We start from the raw sequence: 25,156 nt of genomic DNA, 5'->3' as shown, positions 1-25,156 counted from the left end.
GGATAATTTGGGGAAGCTCTTTGAATACTGTACGTTAGGAAGATGGATGGATACCTTGGTTAACAAAAAGCTTGAATTATAAGTCAAATTGGTTGTCAGCACAGAGGTTATATGTATAATGTGATGTCACAATAAAAATAAACTGCAGACAACTCCTACAAAATATGTAAAAGGAATACAGATCCCATTCTGGGGACCTTGGAATCCAGTGAACCACAGTCAATGCCATATTTTTGTATTTGAGAAAGTTTGGGACTGTAGTCTGTCTTCCCAGGGGTAGGGAATGAGTCAAAATCTCTTTAAGAACAGGGTGTGAAAATTTCTGTGGTCACAAAGAACACTTCCACCCTGGCTAACATTAGTCACAAAGATTGGATGATTTGTACTTGGATCTTTTCAGAAAAAAATGCCAGTGGTTAAGGTTTGTACTACTAGTGAAATTGTTCTTTGCTGCCCTGTTGCATCAGGACCTGGATTATTATTATTTATTTTTTTTGTATCACACCTTTATCCAAGGCAATTTACAACACAGAAATTGGTTATATTTCCTTAGTTTTTCCATATTGGATCACAGGTTGGTGAAGTGCTCAGGATCACACAGGGTTTTGAAGTCCAAAGCCTTAACCACTACATCACCATCATAAACTTGGGAGTACTTGAGCACAGACTCCCAAAAACTGTAGCAAAGAGTCCCACAAGTGAAAGTACCCATCAACATTTGGCTTAAAGTAAAAATGAGAAAAGAATAATTTTTATAAATAAATATATTTATTTCACAAAAATGCTCTGAAATAATGATGCTCCAAAGAGCTCAAAAGGCCCAGAAGGAGTTGCCCTAAACAACAAAGGCAATCCCAGGCAAACAAGTCCCAAAAACACAAATCCAAAAGGCAAAGCCAAAAGCAGAGCATTGAGGTAGAAACATCCAATAACTACACAAGATCACAATAATCACAAGAGCTCACCGAAACGAGCAAGCACTTTCAGTGAACTGCTAGAGACTGCTTGTTTCCTTAGCCTTTATAGGGTTGGGGTCATTAGCTTGACAGAGATGGACAGGTGGCCCCGCCAAATGGGGAACCACCCACAAAATACACGGAATATAGTAACACTGGCATGGATACATAGAAATAACATTATCCACAAAATTAATTAAAACACAGAATAATACAAATAAATAACAAATGTAATAATAATAACAATCAAAAGTAGACAAAAAAAACATAAAACAGGATTTTGAACCCCCACAAGGAGAAGAGACATGACTGAAGCATAACATTGCCTGCCTGGATGACTTATTATCATTAAATGAATCATGAGGAGTACTACACTGCATTAATGGATTCTTCAGGCTAATGATCCATCAGATCAAACAAACAAAGAAACCAACAATAAAACAACTGAAGGAAAAATAAATTTGAGTTTTGACTTGGCCTTGCAAAGCAGACCTCAACCTGGAAGGCTGTTGTAATATCTCAAGCAGTTCATATCTGAAAACCCACAAATACTATGATCTTATATTATCGAAAAGAACGACTATTTTAAAGGTATTTGGAAATGCATGACATCAACATATTTAATCTGTTTTGCTAATGTTCTGCAGCTGCGTCTGTGCCTTACCTATATCTGCTATTTTAGAGGGAAGGTTTTGCTGAGAGGTGAAAGTGTTAGGATTTCACTAAGGATTACAACAGGAAACCTTCAATGCTGAAATACTAAGGATGTTCAATTGAAAGAGAAAATCGTTTCTTTTCCTTCAAACAGTATCTGCCTAATTGCTGAATTCACAAGTTTTGTGAAGTAGCGTCAATATCTCTTTTTGCTTTTATTTGCATGATGTTTTAGGGACTCTGGATTCATTCAACACACTGGGACAGGGCCCTACAATGGAGCAGGCTGTTCCTACCAGGGTTTATTCCTCCTTTGCACCCAATATAGTTGGGATACACAGCCACTTTCTGTGAGTCTGTAATATAAAGACAAAACCAGAAAATGTATACTTTGTTTCTTGTATTTTCTTCTACCTTCACTGAAAAAAAGTAACTGAGAGTTATAATGCATAAGGAAAATTCAGCTTAATTTTAAGCATTTAATTTTCAGGTTTAATAAGAGTGTAATTTTAAATGTATTTCAATCAAAAGGTTTTGCTTTTTGGATTTTGTACTTTATATGTACAGTAATCCCTCACTTATCGCGGGAGATAGGTTCCAAGGCCGACCGCGATAACTGAATTTCCGCGAAGTAGGGACACCATATTTATTTAATTATTTAACGTGTATTTGGACGTTTTTAAACCCTCCCTGTATTGTTTACAACCCACCCTTTACTCTATTAATAACAGGGACAACTGCTAAGCAATATGAAATCGGTAGATAAGTTTACACTTACTGTATAGCGAAGTACACGTAGCTATATATGACGTGATGAATATGCTGCGCAGTAAAAATGATGACGATTGAAGGTGATAATCCCCTGAATGCAGTAGCAAGAGCACGTTAATGTTGAATGAGTGAGATGAGACTTCCTGGTTAATGCAGCACTCCGTCGCTGAGCCAATCAGCAGCACACAGGAACTTAACTGCGTGCTCTGATTGGGTAGCTTCTCAGCCATCCGCCAATAGCATCTCTTGTATGAAATCAACTGGGCAAACCAACTGAGGAAGCAAATACCAGAAGTAAAAAGACGCATTGTCTGCAGAAACCCGGGAAGCAGCGAAAAATTCTGCGTTATATATTTAGATATGCTTACATATAAAATCCGCGAAGTCGTGAATCCGCGAAAAGTGAACCGCGAAGTAGCGAGGGATTACTGTATTCAGAATGTGGTATTTATTCACAACTGTAAAGCCCTGTTTTTCTTCATCTGTCAAATCTCTATTTTCTGTCTGCAGACATTGGCAAGAATTGGGTTATCTGATCCTATATATTACTGGGCGTCCAGATATGCAGAAACAGCGGGTTGTGTCCTGGCTCTCACAGCATAACTTTCCCCAAGGGATGATCTTTTTTTCAGATGGATTGGTCCATGACCCATTGAGACAGAAAACCATCTTCCTCCGCAATCTTGTCCAGGAGGTGTGGACAACTTTCTATTTTCTCTTGACTGTTTATGCAGAATGTTGTTTTTTTCTTATACATTTATATCTACTGAATGTTTGGCTGTTATAAATTAATAATGAACATTGTGCTTTCCTCCTTTTCAGTGTCACATTAAAATTAGTGCGGCTTATGGATCCATGAAAGATATTTCTGTGTACAGTGGGCTGGGCCTCTCTTCTACACAGATTTTCATTGTTGGGCGTCCATCTAAGAAATATCAGAACATCTGCCAGGTATGGACATTAAAGACTGTACGAAGAGATGACCAAATGGACAAGCACAAATGGAGAAATAAAACAAAATCCTCAAAGAATTACTTTAGATATCGTATCTTGAATGCACAACATATTAAGTTAATAAAGCCACATTACATGACCTCTAGTCAAAGGGTAAATTGACATGGTCTTGTGGGCCAGGTGACATCAATTTACATGACGAATAATCACTGGGCACAGTGACTGTGGTACTACTTTCAAGCATAGTTGGGGTGCTTGCCCCCTTTTTTACATCCAATAATGTGTTGTCTGATGAGCTGGTGTGGTACAGAGGGTTAACAGGTACACCAAGTTCAGCTGCAGTCTCTGCACTTTTTCCTATTCTGTCATGGTATGCAAAACATAAGTCATCAGACAGACAAGCCTCTGTTCTGTTTTCCAGGTTCCCTTTTTCCTCATCACTGCATTATATGCATTGTACTTCTGGATGAGCATTCATTGGCTGCTAGCTATCATTGCAAACACAGCCTGCCCCGTGCCTAAAAACAAATCGGAATTTGTTGGAGTCCCCAGCTAGTTTGAGTGAGTCACTGGGTATGTTAGACTAGATGACCAGCCTTCATGAAGTGTGCCGCCAACTGCTTCTGACTTGCTAAGACTGTGTAAAAGAAGGCTATGACAGAAAATTGCTGGAAAAACTATCAAAGGTGACATGGCCTTAAAAAACACTGCTTAACAGTAACTCAGTAATCAATGCAATTTCTATTAACCTCCTTAGCAATACATTTTTTCTCAAAAAACATGTAAAAAGCGTTACATTTTTTGGCTTGAAAATGACATTTTTATTAAATCTCAACTTTCTACTGTAAAACGTGCTAAATGGTAAAAGTACAAAGTCAGAAGAGTAGAAAGTATAATAATGATACACAATAATAAATAATAATAATAACAACATGAACAGCACACTGCACAGGTGCAAGTGATGCAAGTGTCACTTTTGGATTCACTGACCATTTCAGTTTCACTGCCAGAAGACAGATTCATCTCGTCATCACTGCTGTCTTACGAGATGCCATTATGAGGCTAGGAGAAGATGCATCAACACCTTTGCCCAGGTAATGTTCGGGCCTGACACTTGGGCAAGATATGCCTATACCGTTGCCTGAGTAACGCATGGCACTGATGCTATTGGCATCTTTACAGCCCAAGTAAACCTCACTTCTTACGCAAGATGCGCCTATACCTTTGCCTAAGTGACACTCAGAACTAATGCTTTTAGCACTGTTTTTACAGCAAGAGTGATGCTCGGGTCTTAAGCTAAGGAGATTAAAAGATCTTGTTGTAATAATACAATTCACACAGTAGTAATTCAGCAGTTTATACTATTATTTGCTTATTAGTAAATTGACAATATTTGGTTCTAAGAATAGAAAATATTAGGCAAAAAGTTGAAAAACACATGTGAAGATGGTATTAACAGAGCAAGTAGTACGCAAAAAAGTGGGAAAGTGTTGAAGTGAAAGTAAAATTGAATCACTTAATGGCTGGCTAACTTCATGAAGTAAACTGTCCCCATCTGTTAATGAAATGCATTTCATACAGTTACATTTTAAACTTTCACTTAAGTAAAATGTCTTTATTAGTCAACTAAAAATCCTGATATATCCTGTACAGTAATAAAAGCAAATTATGATTACAATCATGATATTTGAGAAGGTGCATGCAATCTGAATATACAGTATATAGAGCAAAGGTCACTCACTCACTCAACAACAAACACACTATTTCCTGCTTAGTTAAACAGCTGAAATTTGGCAGGTTCTTATATATAAGCCAGTAGGTATCTGCCAAGAAAGGACATTACGATATATCAACGTTCAGGGGTAAAACTCTCTCTACAAAAGAAAAGCTAAATACCGCGTAATATTAAAAATGCTTTGACAGATTTGATTGAAATTTATTTATGTTATACAGTAGAAAAAAGATAATTTGCTGGCACATTTTGTTTTATTTCTCATTATTTGCTGGAAATAAAACTTTCAAGCGCACGGTATTCTTAGGCAGCATATCCTTTTTTATGGCTTATTGCTAAAGTTCTTTTTGCTCTGAGAAATGGGGCATGCAGTTAGTGTAACTGAATGCCGCAAGCAGAACAGTGCCACTATGCTACCTGACACCGTAATCGCGCAAATAAATGTGGCTGGCAGTGAGCGAGAAAGGGTAGCTACCCTGCGCAGGAAAATGAGACAAGGTGGCACGTTTCATGGAAAATGAGATGTGAAATGGTTGAAAATAAGTTAGATGAAACTCAAAGAACATGTGGCTACCAAATGGCCTCTTTGGGTACATGCAGTACTCCCTATTCTGTTGGCTTCTTCTTACTCCTCACAATGTGGCATAAAATACATTCAAATTCAAGCCGGATTGGATTGTCAAGCACTCTTATATACATAAGCTTCAAAGAATGGGTGTTCTTGGTGGTAAAATACATCCAATATTGCAGAGATCTGGGGTGTCCCCTTCGAGGATTATAGAGAACTCCTGGTACAGTGCACCACTCCAGGCCCTATATACAACACAAGCTGGGAGCAATGCCATGCTTTTGTCAGTTTAAATGGTTGCACAGCTCACTAAAGGGATACCCTACAGTCAGAATGTAGAGGAGGTGGAATATGTAGATAATTCACTATATTATTTCTTATCACCTGTTCTATGTACAGTGCTTAAAAGATTGAGTTCATTTCATAGGACACGTAAATATGCAGCCTGTAAACATCATTACTCTATGTAATAAGTTAAAGGAAACCACAATTTAGTGTGTATTGCTTTTGATCTTATCCCTCCAACACTTCAGTTCAAGATTGCAGATCAAAGTGTTACAGGATCTGCTACAAGGTGAAATCATATTTTTACCCAGAAATACCATTATTCCTACTAATTACATGGGCGCTCAGCAGGCTCCTATCAATTATGGAGAATCCACTGCATCCACTAAACAGTGTCATATCCAGGCAGAGGAGCAGCTTCAGCGACAGACTGCTGTCAATGTCCTGCTCCACTGACACACTGAGGAGATCGTTCCTCCCCCAAACTATGCGACTCTTCAGTTCCACCCGGGGGGGTTAAACGTTAACATTATTCAAAGTAATTGTCTGTTTTTACCTGCATTTGTATTACTCTTTAATTTAATATTGTTTTTTGTATTAGTATGCTGCTGCTGGAGTATGTGAATTTCCCCTTGGGATTAATAAAGTATCTATCTATCTATCTATCTATCTATCTATCTATCTATCTATCTATCTATCTATCTATCTATCTATCTATCTATCTATCTATCTATCTATCTATCTATCTATCTACTGTAGTTTAAAGTAAAATTCAGTTTTGCAATGACTATGAACGAAAAACTAGTCACTAGGAAAAGCAAGAATTAATCTATGGCAGGAATCTTTGGCACAGTGGTAGTGCTGCTGCTTCACAGTAAGGAAATCAGTATTCATGTCCTGGGTCTTCCCTTCATGGCCGTGGTGTGTGTGTTCAGCCTGTGATGGGCTGGCATTCTGTCCAGGGATTGTTACTTGCTTGCTTGCTGGGTTAGGCTCCTATGACTATGTGCTTGGATTAGGTGGGTTTAGAAAATGGTATGGTATTTTCAAGAGTAAGGATCTTCAGTGAACTAATTACATTAGCCCCCTGCTCGCTTTGCTCGCCTACCCCCAGGTTTGGTTAACCGGATATACAATTTTAAGAGATTGTTATTTTCATGGGAATTGTTACATATGCATTATTTTCACTTTTACTTTAAAACTTTAGTTAAAACAATATTTGGAATTAACTTTTCTTCAGGATCGAATTGAATTTTGATTCCGTGTTGGACTTACATTGTGACAATGCAACGTGTAACTGCCTATGAGTGAATATCGTTTCTTTCTCTCTAATACATAAAATGGCCTTTTCAAATGTTTGTCCATGCTCTTTCTTCTTTGCTTAGTCATTGACGTGTCATCTAGAACGTATAAAATTATTGTCCTGATAAAATTTATAAGAGCTGAGAGCACAGGAAGTATGTCTGACAAAAGCATTCACACGACTGAGGTTAGATGACTGTGGTCTTGTTTGAAAATAGTTGTAAGTAGGGCATGACTTGAAAGAATCTCATGTTAAAAGTCTCCATCTCACAAGACTTCATACCACAACAACATTTTTGGAATCTTTTAATTCTTGATGGCAACACGAATTAGACGATCTACAAGTCTCCCACTTAAAGTTTAAATCCAAACAATATATTAAATCTCTTTTAGCTGTTCTGTCATTTCACAGAGCACTAATGCGATCTTTCTTATCCTTTTTTTAGGGGAATTTTGAATTTTCATACTTCCATTATCCCTAGCCTGCTCTGCATGTGTACCGCACCAACATTTTTGAATTCTTTATGACGTTCTACTTTGTCATCTACTCTTTGTCCTTCATTTCTGGCCCTGGGAGTGGACTCGTTTCGCGGGACGTATAAGTGTCTCTCCGAGAAAATCATGTCTCGTCTCCTTCCAAAATTTTTTTTTATAATAGAGAGATTAGTCCATGTGTATGTCTTCTATATGCCAGTATGAAGATTATTATTATTATTGTTGTTGTTATTGCTGTTGTTGAATTATTATCCATGTTATAACCTATGCATTTTTGCTCTCTTCTCACAATATTTATTGATGGGTCACTTCACATCACATTGTATTGTACCAGCCCTGAGGGATGCACTCCTTAGTTCTGGACCCAAAGGTGCTACATTACAAATACAGTACTGATTATATCATTTTGTAAAATGTGGCTAATTTCTGGAATCTGTTTAATGTGTCAGTCACAAAGTCTGTTAAAAGTCATTTAAGTTCACACTGTATATGTTTAGGTAAAGGGGAAAAGCATCTTTTAGCTTACTGGACAGTTTGAAACTGCCAAAGGAAGCATGCAGGAAGAGTGTTTGGTCAGTGTTTTGTTTTGCATTCAGTTTTGTATTATACATTTTTAATGTTTTTAATTCCAGTTTCATGTGTCTTATTGTTTTAAAGCTAATCATATATATATATATATATATATATATATATATATATATATATATATATATATATATATATATATTATGGGGAACAGCCCGTACACAGACAGGTAGACATGATGTTTCTTCACCACACACGTTTATTTACAACTATTATATACAATTAGTGCACACAAACCCAGTACCTCAGCACCAATCACCCCTTAAGTCCTGGCCACATTCACGATGCCTTTCACAGTCTCTGGTCCGCTTCCACTCCTCTCCACCAAGCTTCGTCCTCTTCCACCCGACTCTTGCCCCTGACTGGAGGGAGGCAGCCCCTTTTATACACCCCGGATGGGCTCCAGGTGCATCCTAAGGGCTTCTGTAGCCACACCCCTGTGTGGCAGAAGCTCTGTTGGTGTATCCGGAAGTCCACCGGGTGTCCCCAATACTCTTCCCCCCAGCACTTCCCAGTGTGGCGGAAGTACTGAGGTCCAGGGCTCCCAAGGCATCGGGGCGCCCCCTGGCGGTGACCACGGGCCCCTACAGGGTAGAGCTTCCAAGCTCTGTACCCGTGGCCCCCAAAACAACCAGGGAGGACGCCCCCTCGTGTCCTGGAGGAGGCACAAGCCCTCCTCCGCTCCTCCTGGGCATCCCGGCTGGGCGACAAACCCAGCCGGGTGCCACAATATATATATATTTATATATTTTATATACTGTATGTATATACAGTAATCCCTCGCTATATCGCGCTTCGCCTTTCGCGGCTTCACTCCATCGCGGATTTTATATGTAAGCATATTTAAATATATATTACGGATTTTTTGCTGGTTCGCGGATTTCTGAGGACAATGGGTCTTTTAATTTCTGGTACATGCTTCCTCAGTTGGTTTGCCTAGTTGATTTCATACAAGGGACGCTATTGGCAGATGGCTGAGAAGCTACCCAGCTTACTTTTCTCTCTCTCTTGCGCTGACTTTCTCTGATCCTGACGTAGGGGGATTGAGCAGGGGGGCTGTTCGCACACCTAGACGATACGGACGCTCGTCTAAAAATGCTGAAAGATTATCTTCACGTTGCTATCTTTTGTGCAGCTGCTTCCTGAAACGACATGCTGCACGGTGCTTCGCATACTTAAAAGCTCGAAGGGCACGTATTGATTTTTGATTGAAAAACAAACTCTATCTCTCTCTCTGTCTCTCTTTGTCTGCTCCTGACGGAGGGGGTGTGAGCTGCCGCCTTCAACAGCTTTGTGCCGCGGTGCTTCGCATACTTAAAAGCCAAACAGCCCTATTGATTTGTTTGCTTTTCTCTCTATCTCTGTGACAGTCACTGCTCCTGACACGCACTTCTTTGAAGAGGAAGATATGTTTGCATTCTTTTAATTGTGAGACGGAAGTGTCATCTCTGTCTTGTCATGGAGCACAGTTTAAACTTTTGAAAAAGAGACAAATGTTTGTTTGCAGTGTTTGAATAACGTTCCTGTCTCTCTACAACCTCCTGTGTTTCTGTGCAAATCTGTGACCCAAGCATGACAATATAAAAATAACCATATAAACATATGGTTTCTACTTCGCGGATTTTCTTATTTCGCGGGTGGCTCTGGAACGCAACCCCCGCGATGGAGGAGGGATTACTGTATGTATATATATATATATATATATATATATATATATATATATATATATATATATATATATATGGCAGCCACTGAGCTCCAAACCACAGACACAATAACTTCCTATGAAACCTTCCATTATCCCATCAGGATGCCTGCTCTTCCTCATGGACATCCAATATATATATACACAAGGGCGGCACGGTGGCAGAGTTCACCTGTGTGATACAGCGAAAGATTTTTCTACAATTGCTTGGCCTCGTACCAGGTCACTCAAGGTCTACCTGGCAATTCCAAACTGGCCCAGTGGAATAGTGAGTGGGTGTATAAGCGGGCACTATGATGGCTTGGCACCCTATTCAAGGTTGCTTCATGCACTTATTGCTGCTACAATAAGACCCTAAATTGCATTGAGTATGTGTGAGAATGTTGGGAGACCTGGGTTCGCTTCCCGGGTCCTCCCTGCGTGGAGTTTGCATGTTCTCCCCGTGTCTGCGTGGGTTTCCTCCAGGCGCTCTGGTTTCCTCCCACAGTCCAAAGACATGCAGGTTAGGTGGATTGGCAATTCTAAATTGGCCCTAGTGTGTGCTTGGTGTGTGGGTGTGTTTGTGTGTGTCCTGCGGTGGGTTGGCACCCTGCCCGGGATTGGTTTCTGCCTTGTGCCCTGTGTTGGCTGGGATTGGCTCCAGCAGACCCCCGTGACCCTGTGTTCGGATTCAGCGGGTTGGATAATAGATGGATGGATGTATGTACACAAATATTTTGTCTGATGTTCAGAGAATGCATAGGTTAGCAAAGCCTATACAGCAATACATATTCTACACAAATGAAGTGTATCATTTCAAGACAAGTAAGAATGTATGGAGGTTGAGGTGGATGGTCAGTAAAAATATACTTTACCTCAGACTGTATTAAGACAAAAAACTGTGATTATTGTGCTCACCCATGGCAGCACTTCTTTTCTGCTGCTAACTGTTGCAGTCTTCATAATCGTTTGACTTAATGTTACATGTTCGATTTTTAGGACTTGATCACACCATGCCCTCTCTAGCATTTCATTGCCTCTGTTACCATTTTGGTGAGAAGCCAGAATTAGTTTGAAGAGTTTAATGAAAGTTTTACTTTATCTAGAAGGCATCAGGGAATGCACACAACTATGAAATTTTGTTGTTAATGAAAGTACAGTACATTGCTAAACCTGCCTGGTTAATCAATCCTTTTTCTTTTCTTTCAGTTTCTGAGTGAAGGATATGCAGCACATCTTGCTTCCTTAGAGTTTGGACACCGCTCCCGTCCCAAAAAGACCTCTGCAAGGATGGTTCTACGAAAAGGAAGTTTTGGGCTATCTGCACAGCCAGACTTTCTCCGTAAAAGGACCCACCTAAGGCGCACCATGTCTGTGCAGCAGCCTGATCCTCCCGCCACTCCTAATCCAAAGCCAGAACGAGCTCAGAGCCAGCCAGAGTCAGACAAGGATCATGAACGGCAGCAAGTACCTGGGGTGTGGGTACGAGGGGCAAGCCATCGTGGAGACACGACTCCTTAATGCAGAACGAGCAAGGCAAAGGTTGTAAAAGATAAGAAGAAAGAGGCATGGGATGAGCTCCAGATATGTTTTATATACAAGGCAACATAAAAACCCATACTGTCTAGAAATCCTATATATGAAAGACATGTCCTTAAAGAGTGCTCTGCTTTATTGATTTTAAAGGGTTTTATTGTCTTTTGCTTATTCGAGTTGTTTGAATGGGACATGTTCACCAACACTCTCCTAACAATTTAGTGCAATAAATGTTGTTTATCCTGACAGGCACACTTCTTAATGGGGTGCAATGTAAACTCTTTCAAATGTAAATCCAGTCTACCAGCAAAGTTACACTTATAAAATATACTTGTACAAGAGTATGAGAGAAATATTTTAAAAAGTTAGCCCTGTAGTTTAATGAAGGCAAGGTTCAAGTGACATATTCAAACAACGCAATATTTATCTATTACAGTTTATCAGGAAAAAAGAAATAATTAGTTGTTGCTGGAATTATACTCACTGGCGATGTGTCTGGTTGTTTTGTACTCAGTGATATTTGGATCTACATGTTTGGTGTTTTTCAAGTTGTCATATTCCATCTGGGACCTATCGTTGTCTTTATTTTGGAAACAAAATAATTATAGACACAGTAAGAACTATCAGGCTGAGACATTACATTACAGTGGTAATTCAAATGAGTGTGACAGTTGCATTAAGGTGGGTTAACATCTTGTGGTTTCAAGGCTTTACTGTTACGAGAAGCTACAGCAACCCCAATCAAGAGGTTTGTTAGCTGCCCATATAGATGGATGGTATTGATGGTTTTACATATCCTTAATTATAGGCTATTAAAAGGTTCGACATTTGGAAAACATGTCAAAATGCAGGTTTAGCCATGTTTCAGCTCTGCAGTTTCATGTGAACCTGCCATTAGAGGAGAAAAAGTGGAAGGGGCAGATTTTAACAAGAGCCATTCCACAGTTCTCTTCCTACAATGAGGCAAAAGAGCTGCCACAGAGAGTGGTGTGCAGTCCGTCTTTGCGCTAAAACATGCAAACGTCCTAATCACCTGAAAATGGGGTCAAGAAGTGAAAGGCAGAATAACCACACACAGTAAACAGCCGGAGAAGTCCAGTGTGCTTTGAACAGTCGTATTTATCTTGTTCGCTTCTGACTATATTATTATAATGTGGAAAGAGAGTCAGATTTATTTATGATCTAATTGCTTGACCAAAGTATTTTTGTTGTCAATATTATGTTAAAGGTGTTTTTTAAATGTTGTTTTATATTTATATAAAATGTATGAATATATATACTATACAGTATGTCACGTATATATACATACAAATATTTATGTAAAATGTTGAAATGGAAATTTTAGAAAAATTATTTGTTTTTTTGAGCTCTCATTGCTTTTCTCCTTTTCTTTAATTTTAGATGCTTTAGGTATTTTTTTTCCTAGCTGCTTAACTGATAGTGACAATTAGGCTTGTAATGACCCCCTCGGTACCGAGGGGAAACAATTTAAAATGTCATCCTGAGCTTCACTAACAGATTTTAAAAAAGAAAATAGGTTTTGTAACTTAAAAAAATGCATAGTTGTTCTGTTCATTTAGGAACAGAGACCCCGTTAAACAATGACATTGCAAACACAACTTTTGAATTACAACTTGACAAGAGAATGATTTATGATAAAAATAACCAAATGGCTGTTTCTGGCATTAGTTATCCATTCAGACTTCATTTACTATTTCAGTCAAAGAAAATTATAAAACAAATTTTTCTTCAGCAATGGTCAAAAATTAGAAAAGGCCAAGCTTGAACCCTTTCAAGATGGCACTTCATACGCTCAGGAAAACAACTGCCCCAGGTTAGTGCTACTGCGTCATGAGTATCATTTAATGTCAAGTCATTTTCCCATAGGTACCTGCTTTAGAACATAAATATTTTGTTGGCCTTCAAGCTTTAGCATTGTGCTCAAATCTAGCAGTTAACTCAAAGAGCATGTTTTAATGAGAGCACTTACCTTGAGTGTCTGTTCTTGCCAAGTCCACTAGACAATCTGGTAAAATTAAATTTTGCCAGGATGAATGCTGCATTTAAAATTGTGCAAAATGTGCTGTTATTACTCCCTAAGCGAACTGGAAGTTTAAGTGCTGGGGCTCTAATACTTTTAAAACAGTGTTTTAAAGGTATTGGAAAATGAAAGGATATATGCCACACCAGAAGAGAAGTACTGGCTCCAGTGCAAAAGAAAAGAGGTGCTTATCTGAAATTGTATATTACAGGCAAGTGGTTTGTGTTAATTTTCTTCTAGAGAATGACATCAGTGTAGTGTTGTTGGTCCCGTGTACTCCATTCTTGTAACTCAACTGAAGAACTGTGTCTGTTTATTGTGAGCAGTCTGAATGTACGCGTTGTAGTTTGCACAAATTGCCTGTCTTGTACCAAATGATTTTGAGAAATGGGTGGGCCAAGGAATGGACTTTTTAACAAGAAAGGTAGTGAATATAGTTTCACGACTTCCAAAAGCAATTGAAAATATATTTTAATATTTTTTGGATCACAAACTTTAGAATGTCACATTCACTTGATCAGTATATACATTTACATTTCATATAAAAAGTAAGTCAGGTACCTCAAATGTTAAACACAGGTGTACAGTGCCAAAAATGTATCACCCCTTGCAAGATTTCACATTTCATTGTGATACCCCATTGAAACACAGTGGATTAAATTTGGCTTGTGGGTCTGATCAACAGAAAAAAAGACTCTTTAATGTTAAAGTGAAAACAGATCTCTGCAAAATTATCTAAATTAATTACACAATATTTAAACACAAAACTGCATAAATATTCACCCCTTCAAGTCAGTATTTGGTTGATAGACTTTTGACAGCCTCGAGTCTGTGTGCTCAGGTGTCTATCAGACCTGCGCATCTGGACATTGACGTTTATCTCATACTTCTTTGCTCTATCAGGCTGCATGGGCATCTCATGAGTGACCAGCCATTGTCAAGTCCAGCCACAAATTCTCAGTTGGATTGAGACCTGGACTCTGACACAGGCCACTCCAGGGGTCTCATGTATAACGCCGTGCATAGAACTCACACTATAACATGGCGTAAGCACAAAAGCGGGAATGTGCATACGCACAGAAAAATCCAGATGCAGGAATCTGTACATACGCAAACTTTCATGTTCTTCCGCTACATAAATCCCGATCAGCGTGAAAAGTAACGCACGTGCACGCGCCCCAACTCCTCCCAGAATTACACCTCTTTGAATATGCAAATCAATATAAATAGCCCTTAAGCTCAGCCTTCTGTGAAAAGACAATGGGAAAAGCACGGGAGAAAATATAAGAATTTCAGCGAATACCAAATGGAGGCAAAGGAAAAACGTACTATTTGTTGTTTTAAACAGTGATATAAACAACAAAAGGAAGTTGATCAAGTGACAGAGTGTTGGAGAAACTCGAAAGCTCAAGTTCACAAAGTCGCACAGTGCCCGAAATAAAAAAAGAAGTCATATATCAAAGTTGCCTTGAAAAGGCGAGTCGTAGCCCACCGTCTGAGTGTCATATGAAAGCTCATTAGGGTACAGACAAAAAAAATAGGCACTCAGTGGGGAAAAAAGCATGAAATGTCAACTTTAATCTCGAAATTTCCACTTTAATCACGTAGTTTATTTTGCCATTAAAGTAAAACATCGTAAAGTTCGTCTTAAAATTGTTTAATTTACTAGTTTCTCAAATCCCATCGTAACTAAAGTAGCACGTTAAATGCTTTGTTCTGTATTTGATCTTCTTTGTGCTGTGTGTGAATCACTACCTGCTTCTTAAACAGGCTTTCTCTTTCTCCGACAGGACACATAATCCATTGCATTCGTGATATTACAGCTCTCTGAATAATTAAAATACTGAGATGTATACGTGATATCTTTTTCATGATGATAGGAATAAAAGCATGTTATTAAACATGGGAACACGATGGCGCAGTGCTTGTTCATGTCTCACGCAAGAGGCTTGCTGCGCCATGCGTGACCTTTGATGAAATAATTTATTACAGAAGTTCTGTCTCTTTCAAACGTACTAACCTCCAATTCCTGTCCTTACTTTTCTTTCTCCAAATACCCAATCGCCACACAATCAGCTCTGTAATAGACGTGAAGCCATCTGTAAGCTTAGAATGCCGATTCTTCAAAACTTTTAAAAATATATTCGTAGTACATGTTTAATTATTCTATCCATCTATCCTTCCAGTGTCACGTCAGCACCAGCAAGAATACAATGCAAGGCAGGAACAATCCATGAACTTGCTAGCGCTGTGGCACCGTGTCCTGACATGTTTAATTATTAACAATACAGATTATTTAAATGAAGTTAAAGTTTTATCTGTATAATATAATCAACATACTTTGCTACATTTCATCTTAAAAATGATATCGTCATCTTATGTAAATACGTGCTTTATAAAGTGGCTCAGGTTGTGCAATATTATAACTGTAGTGCAAGTTTACAGTGGGGTAATTGTACTTATAAGTACAAACAGTTCTACAAGGAGCACTTGATGGACTGATTGAATGCGTTTATAGTTCTTGGGATGAAACTTTTTCTAAACCGCGAAGTCCGTACAGGAAAGTTTCTGAAGCGTTTTGCCGTGGTTGAGGCAATGTCTGCTTCATGCTGTATACCAATAATTCTTTCCAATCAGGTGCTGCTGTGATTCCCCACTCAGATACAGTGATATATATACTCCAAATGGTGCAGTGAGAGTAATATGGAAAAAGATGATCTGCTGTGGCAACCCTTAATGGGAGCAGCTGAAAGAAGAAGAAGATGCAGTGAGAGTAACAACGCTAAAGCAGTTATGGTATTTGGAATACTATGGCTATTCCCTGGACCATTATATTGCTGCAGGTTAATTACAATCAGATGCATTACGCTAATAAACAATATGCAGTTAGTTTCAGTGTATTTATAAAGCCGCGTCAGGAATGTGGATCTAAGAAAGAAAGGGTGACCACACAGGAACAGTAGCACTGCTTTGACGCTGGGTGCCGCCAGTCAGCAAAACCGAGCAGAGAAATTGCATACGCCAGGGTATGAGGTACCGTGGAAATGTGCGTGGCTTTACGCCAAGTTTAGGTTTTATACATCGCGATTTGAGCGTGAAAACGTTCGTACGCAACATTTCTGTGCGTACGCACCATTTATACATGAGGCCCCAGGACATTTAGATTGTTGTTTTTATGCCATTCCTGTGTAGCTTTGGCTTTATACTTGTGTGTCATTGTTTTGTTGAAAAACAATTTCCCCTGAAAGTTGCAGGTTTCTTACAGACTGCATTGTTTTCTCCTTCAGGATCTCCCTGATTTTGTTGCATTCATTTTACCCTCCACCCTCTCAAGCCTTCCACGTTCCTACTGTAGAGGAGCATCCTCATAGCATGATGCCACCACCACCAGGCGACACAGGGAGGCAGGGTCGGTGCCAAGGGAGCCGTACAGGGGCCTGTCCCCCTCATCCAGACACATTTGACTCTCCCCAGATGAACTCTTAAAATAATTGTTTAGGTATGTTAAGTTTGTCCCTTGTGAATGACATATTCTCTATGTGTAAACTGTAAAAGATCTGAACACAAGAGCCACTGTAGTTTTAATGCAATATATCATAACAGCTGATGCCACAGTGCATTATCCTGTATTCAAAGAAGTGCAAATTGTTACACAGTAAAGAACAGTTTGTGCAGGAGCTCTTCAAAGTGCATCACACTTTATATAGAATGACCATTATATGACACAAACTATTATATGTCGAGCTTAAGTGCAACCTGCATGTTAATACCAATTTATGGGGCATTTCGAGAGAGACGGAACATAACGTGGCACTGAACACACCACAGACGGTGCAGTTACTCTTTTATTACATGATCTTGTGTGCTCTCTCTATATTTGCACAGGCACATTTCTATTTTCAGTTTTTAAATATCTTTCTAATATATACAGTAATTCAATGGTAAAAGACTGTCACCAAGATGATTATACTGTACATCATAAATGAAATTATATTTAAATGTGTGCTATGTATGATACTAGGATATTATTAAGGTGGGAGATGTGATCCTGCCTTAAATATTTTAATGTTATTGATCCCATTTGTCTCATGCACAGCGATTCTGATTACGTAGTGCCTGCTTAAGTTCAGTTTCAGACTCGTCTAGTTCCCCTCTTCACATGGAAAGTTCAATGCTTTAAAATTTGCTTTGATAATTACATTTTGAAAAGGTAATACATAGATGGATGATGTAACCCTTTCAGTGTACTTTTTCTTTAAGATACAGTAACACCCCAGTAGCATTAGAATTTGTGATTGGTCTTTACTAATTTGAAACTTAAGCAGTCATGTTTTACCCTGTAGTAAGGTTGTTCCAGTTAGTTTAGTAGAGTTTCAGTAACAGAGCATAGTGTTGCTCTTTCTATTGTTTAAATGTGGAAGTCTGATAGTTTTAGCAAAGTAAGTGTAATTTATGTTATATTTCCTTATGTATATAATGAATTACACTTGTATGTTTGAATTCATAACGCTAAAGTATTTGTAGAGTACGAAAGAGTTAAAGTACACTAACGGCACTGACAAGTAGCGCCAGCCTGGGTAGGAGTCACCACCCACAGTATAAGCAGACATTCCATCATTCAGACCAGAAAGCTTCAGAGCCAGCTGCATGGAGCCCTGAAAAAAAGGGAAAGTCTGCTAAAGTCACATAAGAATTCCAACTTGTGCAGCAACAGTGTGCGGACCTTTAAAAAAAGAGAAATGTAATCAGCAACAGACCATTGGCACTCGGTGCCAGCACTTCAGTACTTTGAGACAGGCGCCATTTCAGAAGTTACACACATGTTTCTCAATGCAGTTAATAGTTGAAAGTCAAGCAAAATGACACCTTTTATTGGCTAACTCAAAAGATTACAATATACAAGCTTTCGAGGCAACTCAGGCCCCTTCTTCAGGCAACATGTAATGTGAAAAAGGGGCCTGAGTTGCCTTGAAAGCTTGCATATTGTAATCTTTTTAGTTAGCCAATAAAAGGTGTCACTTTGCTTGACTTTTCACTACATTCATAATGGCTAACACGGTATAACACTGAGTAATGTACTTAGTATTAATAAATTAAAGAATAAGTTTGATATTTTTCAAGTTGCAGTTGTTTCTTCACAATCATGGTGTATGATAATTTGCTACTTGGAATGTGTGTTCTAAAGTGAAGCTTTTTTTATATATACATTTTAAAAATATCTTATCTGTTCATGCAGTTTACAATGGGGCTTTAGGGTACCGGTGTCTAAAGGTAGATACATAGATAGCTCCTTTATTAATCCCAAGGGGAAATTCACAAAGGTGAACGAAAAAGTCTTAACACTTACCAAATACATCCACTTTGAAATGGCAAAGTTTTCAATTTAAGAAAATATGCCTTCCTCATTTATGAGGCAATTTTGTGATAATGAAAGGAAATTAGAAAATTTTCTCAAGGTAAGGACATGTTTCTTGTTCATCTGTCTGCTTACAGTGGCCCTTGTGGGCGAAGTTATGACAATCCAATGCCACCCTGCTCTTCTGCCCAGCCCATTGCACTCTGGGTTATTATTTTACACAGCCTGCTGAGGAGGAGAGCACATACAAGTTTCATTGTTCTTTGTTCACATAACAATAAATATGGACTGAACTGCTTAAACTGCAATGTATTTTTAAAAAAAGCCTTCAATTTCTGAAAGAGGCAAAACATCTTTTCTATGGCATGCCTTGTGCACACACAAGTGAAAACTTCAGAAAACAAAATGGCCAGAATGTGCAATAGAGCTGATTGACCTGGCACACACCAAATATTGAGTATTGGAATGCATGATGAGTTGCTCTTGCTCATGATATAGTAATAAAAGAATTGAGTAAATTCACTGGTGCTGGTGACACAGGGAGAACATGCAGACTCCAGTAGAACCTGGCACTGTGAATGACAGTGCACTCTGCCTAAATTAAAACATCTGCACTGAGCTTCATAAACTTCAGCCTGATTAAACTTTGACAAACTGGCATTGCAAAAAAGGCCCTATAGTATGTGTTTGCTGGCAGCCTGTCCGGATGTTGTTCATGCCTTGCCTACATCCAGTGATTGCTGCGATTGGCTTCACCAATAGCGCAACTCAGTGGATAAAAGGGATGGATGCTTATCATGCCTGTTCAGTTTTTGTCACTTGATTACATGCTATATGCAGTGCTTAAAGTGGAATAATTATTGCTGGTACTTTTTGTAGGCTTGTTGGTCCTCCCCTTATCTAACGGGTATGAGGGGGCCCCCCCTTGGAGTTTAGATTTTTAAGCATGTTATATCGAAGAGTGGGAGATGTTGGTTGTCAAAGCTCAAAGTGCTGCAACCATTTACAGCAACAATTCACATTCGGGCATCAACATTCAATGTCAATAATGGTGCTTGGCCATGGCTTTTCAGAGGTGATTCGTGCCCCTGCCCTGTAGGGTACCACTCTGCCGTGCAGGAGGATAAACTTGTAAAACTGCTGAAAATCACAACAATGCGTTGCTTTTCTTTCCTTCATAAAACTAAACGGATACACTTTTTTGCAATAGATAGATAGATAGATAGATAGATAGATAGATAGATAGATAGATAGATAGATAGATAGATAGATAGATAGATAGATAGATAGATACTTTATTAATCCCAATGGGAAATTCACATTCTCCAGCAGCAGCATAATGATACAATAAATAATATTAAATTAAAGAATGATAATAATGCAGGTGAAAAACAGGCAATAACTTTGTATAATGTTAAATGTTAACGTTTACACCCCCGGGTGGAATTAAAGAGTCGCATAGTTTGGGGGAGGAATGATCTCCTCAGTCTGTCAGTGGAGCAGGACAGTGACAGCAGTCTGTCTCTGAAGCTGCTCTTCTGTCTGGAGATGACATTATTTAGTGGATGCAGTGGATTCTCCATAATTGATAGGAGCCTGCTGAGCGCCCTTCGCTCTGCCACAGATGTTAAACTGTCCAGCTCCATGCCAACAATAGAGCCTGCCTTCCTCACCAGTTTGTCCAGGCGTGAGGCTTCTTTCCTCTTAATGCTGCCTCCCCAGCACACCACCGCGTAGAAGAGGGCACTCGCCACAACTGTCTGATAGAACATCTGCAGCATCTTATTGCAGATGTTGAAGGACGCCAGCCTTCTAAGGAAGTATAGTCGGTTCTGTCCTTTCTTGCACAGTGCATCAGTATTGGCAGTCCAGTCTAATTTATCATCCAGCTGCATTCCCAGATATTTATAGGTCTGCACCCTCTGCACACAGTCATCTTTGATGATCACGGGGTCTATGAGGGGTCTGGGCCTCCTAAAATCCACCACCAACTCCTTGGTTTTGCTGGTGTTCAGTTGTAGGTGGTTTGAGTCGCACCATTTAACAAAGTCATTGATTAGGTCCCTATACTCATCCTCCAGCCCATTCCTGATGCAGCCCACGATAGCAGTGTCATCAGCGAACTTTTGCACATGGCAGGACTCCGAGTTGTATTGGAAGTCCGATGTATATAGGCTGAACAGGACCGGAGAAAGTACAGTCCCTTGTGGCGCTCCTGTGTTGCTGACCACAATGTCAGACGTGCAGTTCCCAAGACGCACATACTGAGGTCTGTCTTTAAGATAGTCCACGATCCATGCCACTAGGTATGAATCTAATCCCATCTCTGTCAGCTTGTCCCTAAGGAGCAGAGGTTGGATTGTGTTGAAGGCGCTAGAGAAGTCTAGAAACATAATTCTTACAGCACCACTGCCTCTGTCCAAGTGAGAGAGGGATTGGTGTAGCATATAGATGATGGCATCCTCCGCTCCCACCTTCTCCTGATATGCAAACTGCAGAGGGTCAAGGACGTGTTGAACCTGTGGCCTAAGGTGGTGAAGCAGCAGCCTCTCCATGGTCTTCATCACATGTGATGTCAGAGCAACAGGCCGAAAGTCATTCAGCTCACTAAGACGTGATACCTTTGGGACTGGGGTGATACAAGATGTTTTCCAAAGCCTCGGGACTCTCCCCTGTTCCAGGCTCAGGTTGAAGATGCACTGTAGAGGACCCCACAGCTCCGATGCACAGACCTTCAGCAGTCGTGGCGATACTCCATCTGGACCCGCTGCTTTGCTGGCACGAAGTCTCCTCAGCTCTCTGCTCACTTGCGCTGCTGTAATTATGGGTGGGGATGTCTCTCCTATGCTGGTATCAGCAGAAGGATGTGTGGAGGGTGCAGTACTCCAAGGTGAGAGTGAGAGTGGGTTAGGGTGGTCAAACCTGTTAAAGAAGTTGTTCATTTGGTTTGCTCTCTTCACGTCTCTCTCGATGGTGGTACCCCGCTTCGAGCGGCAGCCATACTGTATATACTAACTAACAATACTGTATATAGTAACTTCATTGTGTAGTGTATATATGTTATTAGCTTGAAAATGGAAATAATCAATAAGTGTTATTGCTTTTCATCTCATTGAGAATCCCGTAATCTTAAGCTCTCTTATCAAACACAAGAGCAACCTAGTTATTTTTTAAAACTGATAAAATATGCTTCAGTTTAGAAAGCAACTTTATATGGCAGACCAATATATAGTATACCATTATTGTGAAGAAATGACATTTTAATATTAAATTCATACACATATTTAATGTTCAGTTTTGTAAGTGGGTTCTAAATATCATATTTAAATTTTCATCCATACTGATGGTAATTCTGTATGCAGTGTGCCATCTGGTGGGTGTTCAGTTAAACTGTTTTACTATCAGAACTGGATTGCTAACATTAACATGTAGCAGACAGGATTTAATTATTTCAAATAACAAGTGTTATGTTTAGCATTTGCTGCAGACCAAACTTTTATGTTAAGTGAATCTGGAAAAGAATTCATTAATATTTTGGAGACTTTAATTTACCTCTTATTGGATGTCTGTAGTGTTTGTAATTGTAATTGAAGTGTTTCTTTACAACACCAAATATTAAGGCACTGATGCATTAATAGCATTATTTTAGTAGATTTGTTAGTGGTATAGAGTAGTAGGCTGAATTATTTTTTTGTTTTTATTTACTTCATTTTAATTTTATTGTAAGATTTCCAGTGACACAGTGCTGTATATTGAGTGTTGTGTGTTGATTTTCTGTATGTGGGCCACTTCTGATCGTGTTTGAGTGACACAACCGCCATGCAGTGCAAACCTGTAGTGTAGAATCGTGCAGTGCGAAGTTCTGTTGGCTTGTGTCTCTATCTTCTATGCATTCTCTGGCATATGTATTGTAAATAGCAAATACAGTGGGCCTTATTTGTACTGTAATTATACATATTACCAATGTAGCCCCCTGCTAGGTCTGTGCTGGCACAGCCTAAACCCCCACCCTACCCGTGATGAGGATGGTGTGTTTTTCATAACGTGCAGTGTTTGGCTTACATCAAACATGGCGTTGAGCCTGATGGCCAAAAAGCTCAATTTTGGTCTTATCAGCCCATAGAAACTCCTTCAGCTCACTACCGAGTATCTCTTGTGCCTTTTGGCAAACTCCAGCCAAGGAGTCATGTGCAATTTTTTTTTAACAATGGTTTTCTCTCTACTACTCTCCTATAAAGCTGCAACTGTAGCTTGTGACTCCTTCAGGGTTATCACAGGTCTCTTGATGGTCTCCCTCACTAGTCTTCTTCTTGCATGATTACTCAGTTTTTGTGGATGGGCTGCTCTGTTCCTATTTAAAGTTCTGCCACACTCTTACCATTTCTTAATGGTTGATTGAACTGGACTCCAAGGGATTTTCAGTGACTTGGACATTTTCTATTCTTCATCCTCTGCCTTGTGCTTTTCAACTCCTTTTCACTGAGTTACTCATTGTGTAGGTCAGGCCACCATACTGACTCACCATGAGTTGGACCTTCCAGTTAAGGTGCACTTAGACTACAGACAGGTGATCTCCATTAAACTGATGCTGTGACTTCTAAAACCAGTGATGATTTATGTGTGTCACATTAATGGGAATGAATACTTTTGTGATCAGTTACTTTGTGTTTTATATTTGTAATTAATTTACACCACTTTACAGAGATGTTTTCACGTTCACATTAAAGCCTCTTTTTCTGGTGATCAATGCTAAAACAGCCAAAGTAAACCCACTGTGATTTAGTGTTGTATGACAATAAAATGTGAAACTTCCAAGGGGATGAGTACGTTTTACAGGCACTGTAGGTTGCATTGCACAACAGATCATTTTCAGACAGTTTCTTGCCTGGTGAAATGGCACTAACAGACAGGATGGGGCTCATGGCCTCATGCATGTAAAATGTTGACTGGACATGTTTAAACACCAAAGTGTCACGCAAACTGAATTCTGGCACATACATTGAAATCAATTCATTTTCATGTACTCATCTAAAAGCTAAAACTAGAATGCATCAGGAAAGCTACCCAAATTACTGCAGTCATAGCTGAAGTGGCCGGCGTGTTCCCCTAGTCTGGTCACTGTATTTGTTGGCCATTTCCTTTCTGGCTCTGAAGGATTAGACACTCTTGATTCCTACCTGATATTGGCAAAGGTCCTGTAAAAAAAATAAAAAGAAAGCAAGCAACATGTGCCACATAAAGGGAAACGCATAATTCCAACACGAGTTTAAGTTTGGAGTGTGAATTGTGGAGCATACAACTGCTAAGTATGAGGACTTCATTTATCATTTGTGCATGGCATATATAAGAATGGTCTCCTGACATTTCTCCACTGGAAGAATAATGAAAAGAGTACATTTATTTTAAGGCACACCACTAAGGGAATAAAAATTAGAAAGACAAAACAAGAAGCCCAGTGTTCCCCTGGGTCTCCCTGCTTAGTCTGGAGCTCCTGCCTGTATGGTGGGCTGGCTTGCCCACTTCTCTAGCACTCCTTCTCTCTCTCCCTGCCTGTCAATTTTTCTGAGTGCAGGCCAAGTGTCATAACAAGTTTACATGTAACATACAAACTACATATTTTAAAGGTGACATAATGTTGCCATGTCAAAAGTAAAATGAGGCGATTTCAGACTGATTGACATAAGTGGAACTATTAGTAATATTGCAACAGAGGAGAGGAAAGCAAAAGCTCCAGTCAGCAGCCATCCCTGGATAAGTAAACCTCTGGGGGCCCACATTCAGTTTGGCAGACAATGCCAGGCACAGTCTCAGTACGGTCACACAAGTCCTTGGAGTTTAGAACATCATGTTTGAATGAATATACTGCATTAGGAATTACGCCTGGAGTGGGCCAGGGGCCTGAGATGGACTGGCATCCCGTCCAGGGGTTTGTCCCAGTGATTGCTGGGAGAGGCTGCAGGTGCCCCACTACCTGCCCTGGATAAGCAGGATTGGAGGGATGGTTGGAATGGGGGCACAGGCTAAACGAGCGAGACATAATGACTGGCCGAGTTTTACTTATGTAACTCTGTTCTAAAACCACTAAATGTTTCCTTTTGTCTTTTTCTTATTTTCATTCCACTTGTCCTAAGCAGGAAGATCCCATCCTTACTTTAATAATTTGTTTGTGAGCTTTGAGTTTAGTCACATTTTGTAAAAGGATCCAATTGCATTTTATTTACACACATCTCTTGTAAA

The 25,156-nt window shown here is 39.5% G+C and overlaps 1 protein-coding gene across 1 annotated transcript in view; it reads left to right on the top strand.

Moving 5' to 3' along the window:
• pitpnm3 (PITPNM family member 3) overlaps window positions 1–15,902 on the top strand; it is a 280,043-nt gene extending 264,141 nt beyond the window's left edge. The window contains exons 17-19 of the mRNA XM_028806634.2: window positions 2,892–3,075; window positions 3,204–3,332; window positions 11,196–15,902. Of these exons, the coding sequence (XP_028662467.2) occupies window positions 2,892–3,075; window positions 3,204–3,332; window positions 11,196–11,507 (625 nt within the window). The 3' untranslated portion in view covers window positions 11,508–15,902. The remainder of the gene's footprint in view (window positions 1–2,891; window positions 3,076–3,203; window positions 3,333–11,195) is intronic.
• Window positions 15,903–25,156: the final 9,254 nt, after the last annotated feature.

This window comes from Erpetoichthys calabaricus, chromosome 8, assembly GCF_900747795.2.
Source record: "Erpetoichthys calabaricus chromosome 8, fErpCal1.3, whole genome shotgun sequence".
Taxonomy (NCBI): domain Eukaryota; kingdom Metazoa; phylum Chordata; class Cladistia; order Polypteriformes; family Polypteridae; genus Erpetoichthys; species Erpetoichthys calabaricus.
Note: the sequence above shows the minus strand (reverse complement) of the source record. Positions and strands in the feature narration are given on the sequence as shown.